Consider the following 17210-nt stretch of genomic DNA (forward strand, 5'->3'; position numbering starts at 1 on the left):
GGACATGCTCGTGTTCACGCTTGGTCGTACAGCAAGCGCCTTGGAAGGATTCACCATATAGGAGTGCTGGGTTGCCATGATGTGAAATATGCCATGTTGCCTCGGCTAGGGAAGCATATCTAGGCATAGCATATGGGCACATAGACCTCGTCCAGAGTCGTGAATAGAGTTGTCCATCCAGTGACACTGGGTAGCCTGATGCAAACTGGCATGTGTGCAAATTGGGCACACAAGGAACGACCAGGAGTGAACTGCACACAACACTGCTCTCAATTCTGTGTTGGGAGCAACACACAAAGCCATTGCTGGTCTTCTACACTGAGGCACAAAATGCTCGAAAGGCTCGATGATTACCACAATCGAATTACTGGTCTACCTGCTTAATGCAGCATGGAAACAACCTGTACACATTACCGCCACAGTGCAGCAATATCCAATTTGGACGCCTGGCCTCACTTGTGTTTAAATAAATGACAAGTGATAGCTGACACATTAAAATATTTTAGACAGATACCCTCGAGTTCTTGACAAAACCGGCTCAGCCAACTTTGTTAACTGCATTATACGGCTGGCGTGTATTGACCACTGTGCCACATAAGGCACCCAAGGAAGAAAGCCATCCCTGACACCAACTTGAAATCCACTTAGCATGGATGGTTATACTGGTTTCAACGCAACACAATGCCAACAGTAAGACCTAAGGGGACTCTTAAAAATTAATGTCTCGATGATTGATAGCAAAAAAAAGTTAGCAGAAATAATGAGGGGAGAAGAGATGGGACAATAAAATAGAAATAATGGGAGGGCCAGTTTTAAATCCCATGCAGCTCTTATTAGGCCTGCAGGCTTGTTCTGAGTGAGTTTTTCATCTGTTGTGCCCCTCGAGCTTGACTTCACATACTTAATACTGTGTCTAATCTTACTTGGACTGTTCTGGCCTCTATTTTAGGACCTCCACAGTTGCACTCAACACAACCAGGAACATGGCAGTGGCAGCCAGCACATGTCTAGTATTTTATGACCTTAACATTCACTACAACAGGCAACACTACACAGAAGTGGATATTGAAAGGAACCCTTGCCTTTAGTTGGCCTCTCTGCTTAATTCACAGTAAGCAAGTACTGCTTTTAAATGATGCACTGAATACACCTTGGTACACTTCAGGTCGTACTGAACCAAGTGGCCCAGCTTAAGGCCAGAACAGGGCCCTGAGGCACTGCAATGGACAGCACATTAAGTGACACAAACGAATGCAGCCAAATCTGCTGAAAAACAGCAAATACGAGACTACAGCAAGCCTGGCCGCCTTCTCAGTACTGTGACACTGAATGGAGCTAATTTTTAGCACCCACAGTAAAAAGTCTATAGCTTGATCTGCTTAAAAATTGTGACCAGGTAGCTTTAAATATTTCTGCACAAGCATACTGCCACATATAAATACATTTACTTTTACATGTTGTAAATGTAAATGTAATGTAAAATCGGTGCATCTTGACTTATCGGGAAGCATTAATTCTTTGCTCAGCCTCAGCTACCGAAGGCATCCGCTAGTCTAAGTTTTGAATTGTGACAGTCTCTATCGCATTGATACTTAAAAACTTGATTACTTTGCTAGGGTAATGCAGAGAAAAGGGTTGATCACATTTTGCGAATAAGGAACAAATTAAGAACAACTTTAGTGACTGCATTAAATGTTGAGCACTTCAGAGATCTTTATTGCTGTTTAAAATGTGTACACAAAGAAACATGAAAATGTGTACAACAAATAAACAAAAACAGACAACAAGAAACAAATTAAGAAGAATTTGACTCTCTCAAGTGCTAAGAACCTCTGTTATCAATACATGAACTTTAATATGTGTACACAAACTTTAGTGTACAGTGAAATAAATAAACATGTACAACTATAAATGAACAAAAATGCACAACAAGGAACTAATCAGGAACGATTTTCAGTGACTAGCTTATATGCTGAGCAAAATTTATTGCGTGATTTTCAATGCAGTTTAAAAAGTGCCCACAAACTTTAGTGTACAATGCGATAAATATAAATGAACGAATGTCTATGATAATAGGAACAATCTCAGTGCTCAGCACATTGTGATACAAATTATAAGAACGATCAGTGCTGAGCACATTGTGACCTTTAATGTAGTTAAAATTTGTTAAGATGTGGACACAAACTTTAATATACAATGCAAGAAACAAAAGTGTACAATGCAAGAAACAAAAACACACAAAAATGCACAACAAAGAACAATGTCAATGACTAGCTCATATGCTGCCCACTTAGCTGTGAGTGCAGTTCAAAATACATGTACAAATCTTAGTGTACAACAGAACAAACAAAAATAGCAAAGCTTTATGCATAAAAATAAACAAAAACGCACAGCACAATCAGCTGTCACAGAACTGAGGACAGCTTAAACATGGCTGAATCATACGAGCCCGGGCTCTTCCTGCCTGGACAGCATGGGGCCGACCTGGAGCCTCATGTGGCCCGGTACCAGTGGACCCAGTATGTGTGGGTTGTGGAGACTGCTGCCAATAGACTGTTGCCGAAAGACAGCAGGCACCCCTGCAGGAGGAGCCGAGGCAGGCACTTCAACTACAGCAGAGGACAGATCCTCAGCAGCAGCAACAGCAAGACAGCACTTTCAGCGAAGTCATTAGCTGATCGCTATATTTTCCATATTTCCATATTTTCTTTTGGTAGCTACCGAGATAAACACACACCCGCCTGTAAGATAAAACAATTTAAAACGAAATTTTTTTACAAAGAACTTTGCTTTCCCTTTGCAAGTAGTAGGTATGTCTGCAAAACTTGGCATTAGAGGCACGACGATGACTGCCCACTGCCGAGGGCATTACGACATTAACTGAGGGGAACAGGTTTTCTTAAAACTGTATATTTTAAAGCGCTAAAGTCCTCTTAAAATTAAAACTATCAATAAAATGCAACTGGTGATATCTATAGTGCTGATACCATATCATATATCAACCATATCATGCCAGCCACCACATTGCTGATGAAGGTGCCGCTGTCAGCATGAATAAGAATGGAGGCAGCCTGTTTTTTCAGCACACTTTAAAAGAGAATGAAAAAACAGTATTAAACCACACAAAGGAGATGCAAGAAAAAAAATATTAAGGCACCTCAACTTTCTTCTAACAAAAATAGCCCGCTGTGTTCCACTTAGCCTTATCATAAACTGTATACCCGCTCTAGGCGAAGCAGCCCAGCAGCCAGCAGACTGCAAAGTTTAACACACCAAGGTGTCACCATCTGGTCTGGCCTTACTTTCCTTGTTACTGCAAAATAGCATTGTTACCTGTTTGCCACATTATACGCGTCCCACCCAGGTCCATTTCTGCAATGACCGTTAACATTAAACGTGCAACCATTTAACATGTTACATGGACCATGACCAGGGAATATGCCAGGCCATCTGTATCATCTCAAGCTAAGGCGATCAATCATGGTCAGTTCAAACCCAGCAAGCACCATCAAAACAGCAGTGCAAAAGGTGGAGTCAGTGTTCACCTTCACTAGGAAGCCTGTCCCCTGTAGAGATGATGGCAGCACATCATGACCTGTTCCAATGCAAAAACCAGTAGGAAAGTTCAGCTGGCCAGCGGCTCTTTTGGAATCCGGGAAGCCTTTTGAATGCCTCGATGATTGCACCACGAAGCGGTGAACCTGCATGAGTGACAGTGGGTCAATACATGCTGCAGCGAAGGGCACGTCAATGTAGGGCAATCTAAGTGAAATCTGGCCTGGCATGAAAATTAATGTCGCAGCTGGAGTTCCAGCCAGTCAGTTGTAGGTACATCTCTTGCGAAAGCAAATCTGGTGCGAGACAACCCACTTGTGAGGATCCTAACTAATATCAACTTGTTTATAGAAAATTCCCAGCTGGGATCAGTGGGAACCAATTGGTTCCATATCGTCCCAAATGGGAATTCTTCCATGAACCAGATGGGACCAGTTAGGATATTCACCTGAAAAGATATTAACAGCAAAAAAACTTTCTTGAGACTAGCAAGGCAAGGGAACAAGAGTGCTGCCTCCTGCTGCTGTCATTGCACTGAAACAAGTGAGCCCTGCCACCAAATGTAAGTGGTGCTCAACGATCGAAGTCCACCCTAACTTTGCGGATTGCCACTGACCGACCTCTAACAAAAGCATGTGCCAAACTCACCACAATGAGCCAGGCAGTCGGCCATTTGCTCCAGCAGGGGATCTAACCCCTTCGGAAACTTCTTAGACTCTTCCCAAAGGGGTCCTGCAACATATGAAACAGCAAATTATGGTGCATACAGTGTCATTTGGCCCTTGCCAAATGCCATGCTCCCTTCTAGGATGCTGCACACAACAGGCCTCCGAATAACAGTGCATGAACCTGTGTGTGAGTGGCAGATGGATTCAACATGCAATGTCAAATGTAATGAATAGAAGGCATCACAAGCGCTGGCAGAAAAAAAAAAAAAAACATCCACCCACTCTCACCTTCTAGCAGGCATAGCTACGGCGAGTGGTAAAACCACCATACAAGCGAAAAAAAATTGGAGGACGCTTAAGCTTCACCTTTCAGAGTGGAATGCGACAGCATGTTGCAGCACTGCCAGGGAGTCCATGGAACACCATTGCCCGTTCGGCGCGAAGCCTTGCCAGTTAGGTTACTCTGCTACGTACAGTGAAATGGACGCGCGGAGCGGCAAACCACATAGAAGCGCTGCCAGGTGCCTTGCCAAAACGTACGGGACTCAAGTTGCAGTCGTAGTTGGTCGGCACACAGTTCTCGACAAACCTGATGCCACAAGTGCCAGCATAGCTTCTGCGCCGAATGAACGGCCAGCAAGCCACAAGCTTCGTGATGAACACGCTTTGGATGTGCGCTGTGTTGTTCGCCGCTCACCGCATGATTCCTGCGTGCCGCCCCACTGCGCCTGAACGAAACGAGTGGGAGGGGCTGCCGTCGCGAGCTAACTGTTGGGGCAGTGGCCTACATGGTGAGGAGGAGGAGGAGAGAGAGGAGGAAATTTTCGCTCACAGCCAACGCCTCCGACAGCGACGACACCGGCTTTTCTGCGACACGGGGCCCTTAACGGCGTTAAAACTGACAGCACACCTGGCAGTAGTACCAGCACCAAATTCCACGCCTGCGCTGTGCACAGTGCACTGTTTGTAGCACCAGAACTCTGGCAGAATGAAAAGCTTCACAATTCACTGTGCTGATGAGCAGGAGATAGGGCAAGTAAGAAAGAACAACGAGTCAACTCCCAATATTGCTCCTCAGCTACATCAAAAACCAACAGCACTGGGTATGAGTTACAAAGTTTATATTGTTACGTGGTCCAGGAGGGAACGACGCGAGAACGCCCGGGCACAGCACACAGGTCAAGAGCACAGGGCGGCCCACACAGAGCACCAGGCACAGAGCACAGAATCCCAGAGCACGCGCGCCTCCGAGAGACTTCATTCATCTCTTCTTCTATCCGTTGCATGGCCCCCGGTAGCAAAAAACACCGTCTCGGCGGAAATTAGGGCGGAGCAAGGGATTGCGACACATAGGGCTTGAGGCGAGAGACGTGGACAACGTCACTCTGAGATGCACCGGAGGTGGTCTCCGGAAAGGCCGGGGTAATCTCGTAGGTGACGGCGGTGACCTGGCGGAGCACACGGTATGGGCCAACATAGCGGGACATTAGTTTTTCGCAAAGCCCGACACGGCGTGTGGGCGACCAAAGCAAGACGAGGGCTCCAGGGGAAAAAGTTACCATGCGGTGGCGGCGGTCGTAGTAGTCCTGCTGTGGGGCCTGCGAGGCTTGTAGGCGGGAGCGAGCCAGCTGGCGGGCGTGGTCGGCGCGGGCAATAGCGTCGTGGGCATATTCAGATGGCGGGGAAGGAAATGTCGGAAGCAGCGTGTCCAAAGGTAATTGGGGTTCACGACCGTACAACAGATAGAATGGGGAGTAACCGGCAGTGTCATGACGAGAAGAATTGTAGGCGAAGGTCATGTATGGAAGGGCAATGTCCCAGTCCCGATGGTCCGGGGGAAACGTACATTGCGAGCATATCCGTGAGAGCTCGGTTGAGGCGCTCTGTAAGACCGTTGGTTTGGGGATGATAGGCGGTGGTCAGCTTATGTTTTGTTGAGCAGGAACGGAGAATGTCGTCGACAACTTTAGAGAGAAAGCAACGGCCGCGGTCGGTGAGAAGTTGGCGGGGTGCACCATGACGGAGGATAAGGTCGTAGAGGAGAAAATCGGCCACGTCGGTAGCAGTACTGGTGGGGAGGGCCCGCGTGATGGCATAGCGAGTAGCATAATCTGTCGCAACGGCAATCCATTTGTTTCCGGAGGTGGACTTTGGAAACGGGCCCAAAAGATCCAAGCCAACACGATAGAATGGCTCAGGGGGCACATCAACAGGCTGGAGCAAACCTGCGGAGAGCATGGCGGGACGTTTCCGGTGTTGGCACTGGTCGCAGGCACGAACATAGCGGCGGACGGACTGGTAGAGACGGGGCCAAAAGAAGCGACGACGCAGGCGAGACACCCAGATGTCCAGCAGATGTCCAGCACCCCCGTGTCGTCGACGACATGACCCAAGATGGCGAGTTGACGGCACGCGAAACGGCACTTAGACGAGTTGAGCTGCAGGCCAGCATGACAAAAGAGGGAAAGAATCTGAGAAAGGAAAACGAGGGCGAAAAGACAATGACGTCATCGAGATAGCACAGGCAGGTGGACCACTTAAAGCCTTGCAAAAGAGCATCCATCATGCGTTCAAATGTGGCTGGTGCGTTGCATAATCCGAAAGGCATAACTTTAAATTGATAAAGGCCATCAGGAGTCACAAAAGCGGTTTTCTCATGGTCCTGTTCATCTACAGCAATTTGCCAGTAGCCGGAGCGAAGATCTATGGACGAGAAAAATTTGGCACCATGGAGGCAGTCAAGCGCGTCATCGATACGCGGCAGGGGGTACACGTCCTTTTTAGTGATCTTATTCAGGTGGCGATAATCAATGCAAAAACGCCATGAGTCATCCTTTTTCCTGACAAGGACGACGGGTGAGGCCCAGGGACTGTGTGAGGGTTCGATAATGTTTTTTTCTAGCATTTTAGTAACTTCCGCATTGATTACTTGACGCTCGGCGTGAGAGACCCAGTAAGGGCGGCGGCGAATGGGAGGGGCATCGCCTGTTTCAATGCGGTGCCTGACGGCGAGAGTTTGACCCAGCGTGGTGTTGTTCACGTCAAAAATATCCGAAAAAGATTCAAGAAGGGCACGAAGCTTGGCAGTTTGATCGGGATGGAGGTCGGTAGCCATCATGGTTGTGAAGGTGTCGGTCGACAGAAGAGACTGCCGGCGCGGTGCGGCGGTTTCTGGAACTGGGGTAGCGGGCAACGTAGCCACGTGGCAAGGAGCGAGAGGGGATAGCGTAGCGACGCAGATGCCGGACGGTAGCACTTGAGAAGTGAGGCCGAAGTTGAGGAAAGGCAGAAAGAGGGCGTTGGCTTGGATGGTGGCAATGGTATGAGGTAGGGCAACGTTACGGGTCAGGAGGAGGTCAAGATTGGGAGTAACGAGATAGTCGCCATCGGGAACTGGGCGAGATGGGGTCAATGGAACAAAAGAGGCGGTTCGGGATGACAGGTGAGCATATGCGGTACTGAACAGTCGCAGTGATACATCAAGTGGGTCTGAATCCAGCGCTGGAAGGGCGAGGTGTAGAACACCCTCCGAGCAGTCAATGAGGGCGGAATGGTCAGTCAAAAAATCTAAGCCGGGGATAAGGTCATGAACACAGGTGGTCAGCACGGTGAACTGAACTGGTATACTCTGGCCGGCAATAGTAACGCGCGCGGTACACATACCGTCCACAGCAGGCGTGCCACCATCCGCGACACACACACGGGACGTTGCAGGCGTGAGGACTTTGCGGAGGCGACGGCGGAGGGCAGCACTCATCACTGATACATGAGCACCGGTGTCAATCAGGGCGCGCACAGGAACACGGTCGATAGTGACGTTCAGAAGATTAGGTCGAGTGGTCGAGAGAGGATTTGTAGTCCGGGTCGTTGATGCAGCGTCACCTCCGGGAGCTGCATCACTTAGTTTTCCAATTGGGAGCGGCTGCGAGAAGGCGACAGGGGGGAACGAGAGCGGCGGCCCTGCGGGGACGGAGAACGGGAGAATCAGCGTGGAGGGGGTACGGCTGGTGCAGACGGTTCAGACGGGGCGCGGGTCGAGAAGTTGTGGGATGAGGCGGGACTGTAGAAGGAGGGGAAGACGTTGCGGGGCGTTGAAGACCATGGACTGCGGCAATGACGGGCGATGTGGCCAATGCGAGAGCACCGGAAGCAAATGGGACGGTCGTCCGCCGTGCGCCAGTCATTGGGATTGCGGGAACGGGGCAGAGAATAATAGGTGCGACGAAAAGCACAGGGAGGGGGCTGGGGGGTGTCCGGGCTTCTGATGGCGCACACTGCCGGAGCGAGGTTCAGATGAGCGAGTTCCTGCCGTACGACGGCCTGAATCAGCGACACAGCAGGCAGGGTTGTATCAGGGACGGAGGGCGGGGAAATCACAGGTGCGAGGGCCTCCAGTTCACGTCGGAAGATCCGGGTGACTGAATCGGTGACGGCAGGGGCGTCCGAGGGCGTGCGGGATGGTGATCGGTGGTCCTCACAGGAAGATGTCGCGGCCGTGTTGGGAAGGCGAGAAAACGACGGCGAAATGCGGCGGCCTTTGACTTGCTCAAATCGACGGCACTCGTTTATGATGGAGTCAATTGAGGTACAGTCTTTGCTAACAAGCAAGTGGAACGCATCGTCGGCAATGCCTTTGAGCACGTGGCCCACTTTATCGGTCTCACTCATTGCGGCGTCGACCTTGTGACAAAGCGCCAAGATGTCCTGAATGTAGGCCACGTAGCTCTCGGCAGAAGATTGTGCTCGAGTAGCCAGCTGTTTCTTGGCGGCGAGCTGGCGGTCATCAGGTCTACCGAATAGCGTCTTCAACTTTTCCTTAAAGGTGTCCCAACTTGTTAGCTCTTCCTCGTGGGTCTCATACCATACGCGCGCCGTGCCATTGAGGTAAAAGATGACGTTCGCGAGCATTAGCGTAGGGTCCCACCTGTTGTAGTTGCTGACACGCTCGTAGATGTTAATCCAGTCTTCGACGTCCGAGCCATCTGTGCCGGAAAACGTGCCGGGGTCGCGAGGAGGAGCCATGATGACGAAAGGAGTGGTAATGGGGGTAGTGGGGCTCCTTGACCGGCCGGGTTGAGCCATGGTGGTAGTCCAGGCCTGACGAGTACTACGAAGCTGCGTGGTGGGCGCAGCGTAAAATCCGCACCTCCACCAAAGATATTACGTGGTCCAGGCGGGAACGACGCGAGAACGCCCGGGCACAGCACACAAGTCAAGAGCACAGGGCGGCCCGCACAGAGCACCAGGCACAGAGCACAGAATCCCAGAGTACGCGCGCCTCCGAGAGACTTCATTCATCTCTTCTTCTATCCGTTGCAATATTAACATCACATGCACAAGCACGTGCTAAATGAACCTGTAATCAAAGTGCACTTGCAGGAGGCTTAACCGGCAGCATGACTATCTGCCGAAGCCACTGCAGGGAGGTCCGTCGAACAAGTCAAGCAGGCCGCAACATGTTTGCTAATGGGATGGGGACATGTTTGATATTAAAAATCCTTCATGGACTGTTATACAGTATTGTGCATTTTTATTGTGAATATTTTAAAAACCTTTCTCACCTCAACCGCTAGCTCGTTTGCGGTGAAACTGCACATAGAGCTTGCGTATTATGGTAATTTTTGTATCGTAGCAAGTTTTACAACGGTACTTACTTAGCTGAGCTGTGCATGATGTGAAAACGTAATCGTTTGCGTCGAGATCGGCGAACCGAAACCTGCAAACGGTGTTTTTTCGCTGGGGCGGCAGTGGTGCCATCTGGTTTCTGCTGTCACCCTTTGATTCTTTTGGAGTGTCACGAAAGCAAATGATATGAGCTGAAATGGATAAAGTCACTCGGCAGAAAAGGACATCAAACAATATTTTTTGGCCCCGCCGCGGTGGCTCAGTGGTTAGGGCGCTCGACTACTGATCCGGAGTTCCCGGGTTCGAACCCGACCGCAGCGGCTGCGTTTTTATGGAGGAAAAACGCTAAGGCGCCCGTGTGCTGTGCGATGTCAGTGCAGGTTAAAGATCCCCAGGTGGTCGAAATTATGCCGGAGCCCTCCACTACGGCACCTATTTCTCTCTTCTTTCACTCCCTCCTTCATCCCTTCCCTTACGGCGCGGTTCAGGTGTCCAACGATATATGAGACAGATACTGCGCCATTTCCTTTCCCCAAAAAAAACCAATTATTATTATTAACAATATTTTTTGAAAGGTAAAGCCTCGTTAAATCAGTTGTTCTGATATTTTTTCCGCTCAGTTAGCCGAAAATCTTGAAGCGCTTCAGTTGAAGCAGACGAAATGGCCGGAATGGCATATTCAAAAGACCCGCGCTTCTTGCAACGCTCGCCTCGGCGGCTTGTCGTGACGCTTTCCACTACAGAAAACAGACGATGCCACTGCCGCCCCTCAGTGAAGAACGGCGCTTCCGGGTTAAGGTTCACCGATCTCAACGCAGATGATTAAGTTTTCGCATCATGCATGGCTCAACTAAGTAAGTACCATTGTAAAACTACGATACAAATGTTACCATAAAGCGCAAGCTCTGTGTGCAGTTTCACCGCAAACGAGCTAGTGGTTGAGGTGAGAAAATTTCCGAAAGTATTCACGATAAAAATGCACAAAACTGTATATCATTGCAAAACATCTCATCATGCACCTATTTTCACAACAAACTTACAGCAATGTCCACTCAAAATTATACCTATCTCAGCAGTGCCGCACGCACAATCATGCTGTTGCATCACATGCAATAGTATCAGCACCGACTTAAGGCGCTTTCGAAAAGAGGGTAAGTTACCATGGTAGAGCAAGCAATCTCAATGCAAGTTCACTGCTCGTGGAACAAATTGTGACAGGTCATTCAGCGCCCAAGTTCAGTACGAGAAATAAGGTCAGGACATGAAAAGAATAGATTGATATACATAATGTTGCAATCGAACATTACAAAGCAGCACAGCGGAGAATCCGCTAAGGTGCAGTATAATTTAAGCATGCCTTGTTTCAGACCCAAAAACTGGCAAACTTGGCGTAGTCAACAGCAGCACACATTCAAGAAGAGGGAGCAGAAATGTATAGTGAGAGAGCCAACATATAGGTGACATATCCTGCACTAGTCAACTTGTTAATTTTGGCTCTTGCTCTTCAAGACCTGTTGCCATAATTTGTGATGCACTATCTTTAAAGTTAAAAACGGGTCCCTTTCATGTTATGAACCTATGCTTTTTTTTTCATGTATTCTGTTTTCTGACCATATTTGTATGAGTTTAAATAGCTACTGCATAATTTCTCACACAAGTGAACATATTCTGTAATTCTGAGCAGACTCACTGCTTTTCTATTGTACAGCATGGGCCCAAGCCTAGCTGAGAAGGCTAAGGGTAAAAATAATTACAGTTTTTCAATTTATTTTAATGCAAGAGCCTTACTAGCACCATTAGACAAAATTCCAACAGTGACTGTCGTTGTTGAGGCCAAGAGACGGTCCCAGAATGATGGTGTCGCAACAGCTATCGTCTAGCCACCAAAGCGGCGAATGTGACAACAGCATGCACAACAGATACCAGGAGCAGCCACCCCCCCCCCCCCCGACTCCTCATCGCTTCCTAAGCACCACCTGCTCGTATGGCATAACTGGCGGACCTCCTTGTGGCGCCAGTTTCCCGGCTTGCATATAGAAATTGTAATGCAACTGTTTGTTTTTAAGCATTCTGGGCGATGTCATACGATTTCCCGTTGCACATGGCACACATATGCTAGTCAAGTTTGAGGCTAGCTTGCGAGAGGTATTCCAACATACTTAGCTTGGTGTCAGAGATGGTCTATGGTTCTCAATCCATCAAAGCGCAAAATTATGTCCATCTGCCGCCAATCTAACCCTTCTAAAACGTTCGATTACAAGATTAGTGGAGTTTCATTAGAGAACATTTCATCTTATAATTAACTCAGTGTTCACATCACTAACAACTTATCCTGGCGCATGCACATCAAACATGCAAACCGTGCCCTTGGTTACATACGTAGAAACTTCTCTCAGGCTCCATCCTATTTGAAGTTACTTTTATATCAAACACTAATACGGCCAAAGCTAGAATACGCATCATCGATATGGGACCCTGCATAACTCACCTTAATCGATGCTATAGAATCTGTTCAGAATCGGTCAGCTCGCTTCATCCTTTCCAATTATTCTCACACGGCTAGTGTTTCTTTAATGAAATCTAAACTTGGTCTGACTAATCTCGCAGTTCGTAGAAATATTTCACGCCTCAGTTTTTTCCACAGTATTTTCTTTCATAATGAGACACTAAAACAGGAATTCTTTTCTTCTATACCATCAACGTATCATCACGTGTTGATCATCCATATAAATAAAGTTGCCATCCCAACCTGTAAAACGAATGTGCTTTTTAATTCTTTCTTACCGAAGACTAGCACTGAGTGGAATCACCTTCCACCCCATATCGCATGCATTGAAGACGCGTCATCCTTCAAGCCACTTATCACCAAGTGTGTCATCGAACAAGCATCGGCATAATGATTTTTGCTTTTCTTTTGCCTGTACTTTTTTATGTATTTTTTCTTTTTTCACCAACCCCTCTATAACGCCCTGCGGCCCTGAGGCTGTTGTAATAAATAAATAAATAAATACTACTTAAGATCTCATGATGCACCTCCAATTGTGTGCCTTCCTCGACATTTTTATCAAAGTTGCGATTCAGCAGTTCATCATTGAGCTGCCGGTGGTGTCATATGATTTCTCATTGCATATAGCATACATCTCTTAGTCAAGCTGCAGGCTAGGTCGCGAGACGAATTCTAACTGACTACATAAGTACTTTAATGGTGTGGTGGTTAACGACTTTCGTTTCACAATTGTGATGCAACTGTTTGCCGTACAGTATTCCGGCTGGTGTCACACAATTTTTCGTTGCACATAGCATACAGCTGCTAGTCAAGTTGGAGGCAAGCTGGTGACAGGGGTTCTAACCAATAACATATAAGCTTTGAATGAGACATTCATGCTTTTGCTTTCACAGCATGTAAGCAATATTAAGTGCCCTCTGTATTATTTTTGGTGCTAGAATATAGGATAAAATTGATTTTATTCAGTTTATATGACCTCGCAATCAACATTAGACACACTACTGGCCTCTGACATCACATGGTCTTCAATATATTGTGACAATATAACCAAACTGATACTTTTAAGTAGAAGAAAAAAAATGCGGCAATTTTAGGGCCCCAATACTGTTTGGCTTATTAAAGTCCGATACAACTTAAATCTGTAGTGAAGCTCGGTCCGATGATTGCCAAACACTGTTCTTCCATGACAAGAAAGTAAAATAGTTTGTCATAAAAGCTCTTTCTTGTTAACCAAAACAAAAAGCTAGCCACAAGACGAAATATAAGCTCAAGAATTTTGACGACTCTAGCTTGTTTGGTATATGTAGTCAAACATTAAAAAGCTGATTTCGTCTGGTATTGTGACTGGTCAGCAGAGTAATACGGATGGACTGCCGCAGACCATGGTCCACTGTTACGAACTCCCATTTATTATAAGCTGTATATCCCACTTTATTTGGTACTTCATAATCTGTTGGGTATTGCACTAACTCTTAAGAGCAATCTCATGCAAAGCACGTTTGCAACATTGAAAAATGGGGAACCCGGAGACATAATGGAAGCCTTCATCATGCTGACAAGGAAAGAGGCGGAATACAACAGCAGAGCCCTGTCTATTGCTCTGACCAAGAAAAAATTCTCCTATCTGAACTCAAGATGCCAAGTGAACAAAGAACACATTCTCAACCCTTGAGCCCCCGTCATGTTTGCAGTCTGTTTTTGTGCCTCTTTTAAAGCAATCTTGTTAATGGTCCTGTTCAGCAGCGACCCCAGAGTCACGTGACCTTGCGATGTCACCACAACCTGTCCACTGTGGTAGGCGACAGATTACTGGTTGCGAGAAGTTGCTCAGGAAGAGCAGCGTCGGTCTCGCAAGCACACCACCGGTACAGCCACCTGCTAGGCAATGGGGCATCGCTTGAACTGCTGCACCACAGTGCCAGGAGTGGTATGAGAACTCCCCGCAATCTATGAATGTAAAGCAGAGAATGAATGACTAATTCTGCATATACAGGCATGCAGGCGTCCGGCGCGGCGGCTCAGTGATTATGATGCTTGGCTGCTGACCCGAAAGACGCGGGTTCGATCCCGGCCGTGGCGGTCGAATTTCGATGGAGGCGAAATTTTAGAGGCGCGTGTACTGTGCGATGTCAGTGCATGTCAAAGAACCCGAGGTGGTCGAAATTTCCAGAGCCCTTCACTATGGCATCGCATCCCTCATAGACTGAGTCGCTTTGGGACGTTAAGCCCACATAAACCAACAGGCATGTAGACAAAACCTCGGTGACAGAAAAGGAGTACTTGAGCGGGAGAGATCTCTGATGCTATCGTAGTGTACTCAAGTGTTATGTGATGGTGCAAGAAAGAACAGTGTCCATGTCAGCAAATTATAAGCAAAGAAGACCTCAGGCTGCTGAAGGGACCCATTAACACTATTTCATCATACCTTGAGCCGGAGCTCAAATGTCCCCTCAAGTTTTCACCGAGTAAGCTGTATAAGCAATAAAATATTTGCTAGCGTACTCTGAGTTAGAAGAGATAAACTCACCCAGCAATCTGATAAGGCAAGTAGCATGCTGCTGAGCAAGTGGCAGCTGCAGCTTGGACAGCAGCGACTGGAGCAGTGGAAGAAGCTGTTTTCTCAGCACCCACGGCCGAATAGAATTGGGCGACTGCCGGCAGATCTCTTCCAAGGCCTTGCGAAGCTCCAGGCAGGTGTCTGGCCCCAAAAAACAACGGTCACATGCTTGGAACCACAATTCCATGACTAACAATCACGGCCATGCAAGTACTGTTGCGTGTGTATGTACTCCCCCACAGATCGAAAACGGCACGTTCACCATTTCCAATGATGCGAGAGCTGAAGATGCTTGGGTCTTACACAGTCTCTTAACCCCATAATGGGTGCTGGGTAAGATGCAGACTCCTTCAGATCACCCAAAGAAAGCACTGGTTGCAGGATCAAACCCCAGCTGCGGCATATGCATTTCAGTGGAAAGGAAAAGGAAACTGCTCGTGTATTGTGCGATGGCAGCACACCTTAAGAGCCCCAATGGCTTAAATTAATGCAGAGCCCTCCACTACAGTGTATCTTGACACGCACATGCAGCTCCCAAAGGTCAAGAACATTACCGCAGAGAACGCTGGTTCATCAATCTCACCAGGCAGTCTTGTATTAATAAATTTTGCCTTAATCAAGATGATACTAGCGTAAAAAACACCTCTAAACTCAGTTTCTTTGTAACCATCACAGGGTCAAAAAATATGGGAGCTAATTATACGATGTGATGTGACAAATCTGCATTAGTAGTATTGGCTTCACATTGTGCTGTAACAATTTCGCTTTTACAATCATCCCCTCTGCAGTGTGCCTTTGAATTTGATTTCACGGGTTCCAGGGCGGAGGCATTGGACACACAGAAAGCAGGGCTCTTGCTGAATGAGAGCTATAACCAAGAACTGCACACTTTCACTGCATCAGTAAACGCATGCCTTCCCGGAACAATTCCTTGAGGAGTTCACAGCCAGAATGTGCCCCTGAGCAGATTCAAAGTTGGTACACTGCCCCAGATCATGATCACACCGCCATCATCATCCTCGTTTTACGCCCACTGCACGTCAACGGCCTCCACCGGATGCCTCCAATCAGCTCTGTCCAGTGCAAGCCGCAGCCATCCTGATCTCACCTGGCCACCCGGCTACTGAAAGTGCAACGAAAGAGCCTGGCCGAAATAAAGGAAAGGAAATGGATATGGGCTGGGCATGTGAATGCAGAGGACAACTAACCGACGGTCCCTTAAACGTAACAGAGTGGATTCCAAGAAGCGTAACGAGGGTAGCTCCTAGGTTACACTTACTGTCTTTTGGAATCCACTCTGTTACCCTTAAGGAACCATTGGTTACTCGTCCCCTGCATTCACACATGCCCTGCCCATATCCATTTCCTTTTCTTGATTTCAGCAGCCAGGATACCATCTATTCCACAACCCACGCCCTTTCGTCGAGGCCTCGGCACGAAGTGCTCCAAGAGCCAACTCCCTCACCCATGCACTCGTGGGTAGTCAGCAGGGGATGCAGGAGATCATCCACCAGTGGATACAAGTTCCCGTCGAAGCAGGGCAGAGGTCCGAGCTTATCCAGCACCGTTTTGCAATATGACAGGAGTGTGTCGCTGAGCTCATTGGATGGGCACCGGTGCAGCACGTAGCTGATGACATTCCTCACTGGGCCTGCATTCGACATGTACAGACAGTGGGGCGGTTGTTGGCTGAAGGACCAAGCAAAGCCTCTGCGGGCAAGGTCCCCTTCCTATGTCCCCCACTCTAAGCAGAGAACAGTGAAAGGGCATGTTGCAGGACTTATGCCAAGAAGTTGCATCAACACAGCCTTTCAAATATTAATAAGGATAAATTTGGAAAAGCATGCAGTTCATGACCAATAATCAGCCTCAAATATGACAACAGAAGTTATAAAAGGGTTAACATGGCAAACTGAAGGGAAGCAGCTTCTTCAAGTATTCCGTGTGTCGAAAATAGTTTTCTTTTTTTCTACAATCTGCAAAAAGCTGCGATGCACGAAAACATGAAACAAAAAAACAAAAGACCGTTAACATCATAGGATACACTGCATGCAGTGCGCCCAACAAAGACCATTGCATACACCAGAACAAACATCTCAAGAACCAAACATAAAACTATCACTGCACACAACCTGTTTCTGGTCACCCATAACAAATCGCCTATTCCTGTTTGAGAAAGTGTGAAAAAAAAAAGCAATGCTACAAGGGACTTTAGTGTAGACCTTTAAGCCCTACACTAAAGTTGGACAGACAGAAAAACCGGATTTTCCCAGGACTGCAGTGATACTCTGAATCTCTT

General features: G+C 47.6%; 1 protein-coding gene across 1 annotated transcript in view; it reads right to left on the bottom strand.

The window, feature by feature from the left end:
* Positions 1–1693: 1693 nt before the first annotated feature.
* LOC144111934 (uncharacterized) overlaps positions 1694–17210 on the bottom strand; it is a 62159-nt gene continuing 46642 nt past the window's right edge. Inside the window, exons 11-15 of the mRNA XM_077645025.1 lie at positions 16377–16562; positions 14882–15052; positions 4204–4287; positions 3546–3701; positions 1694–2579 (exon numbers count right to left, since the gene is read on the bottom strand). Of these exons, the coding sequence (XP_077501151.1) occupies positions 3589–3701; positions 4204–4287; positions 14882–15052; positions 16377–16562 (554 nt within the window). The 3' untranslated portion in view covers positions 1694–2579; positions 3546–3588. The remainder of the gene's footprint in view (positions 2580–3545; positions 3702–4203; positions 4288–14881; positions 15053–16376; positions 16563–17210) is intronic.

Source organism: Amblyomma americanum, unplaced genomic scaffold (assembly GCF_052857255.1).
Source record: "Amblyomma americanum isolate KBUSLIRL-KWMA unplaced genomic scaffold, ASM5285725v1 scaffold_19, whole genome shotgun sequence".
NCBI classification, from domain to species: domain Eukaryota; kingdom Metazoa; phylum Arthropoda; class Arachnida; order Ixodida; family Ixodidae; genus Amblyomma; species Amblyomma americanum.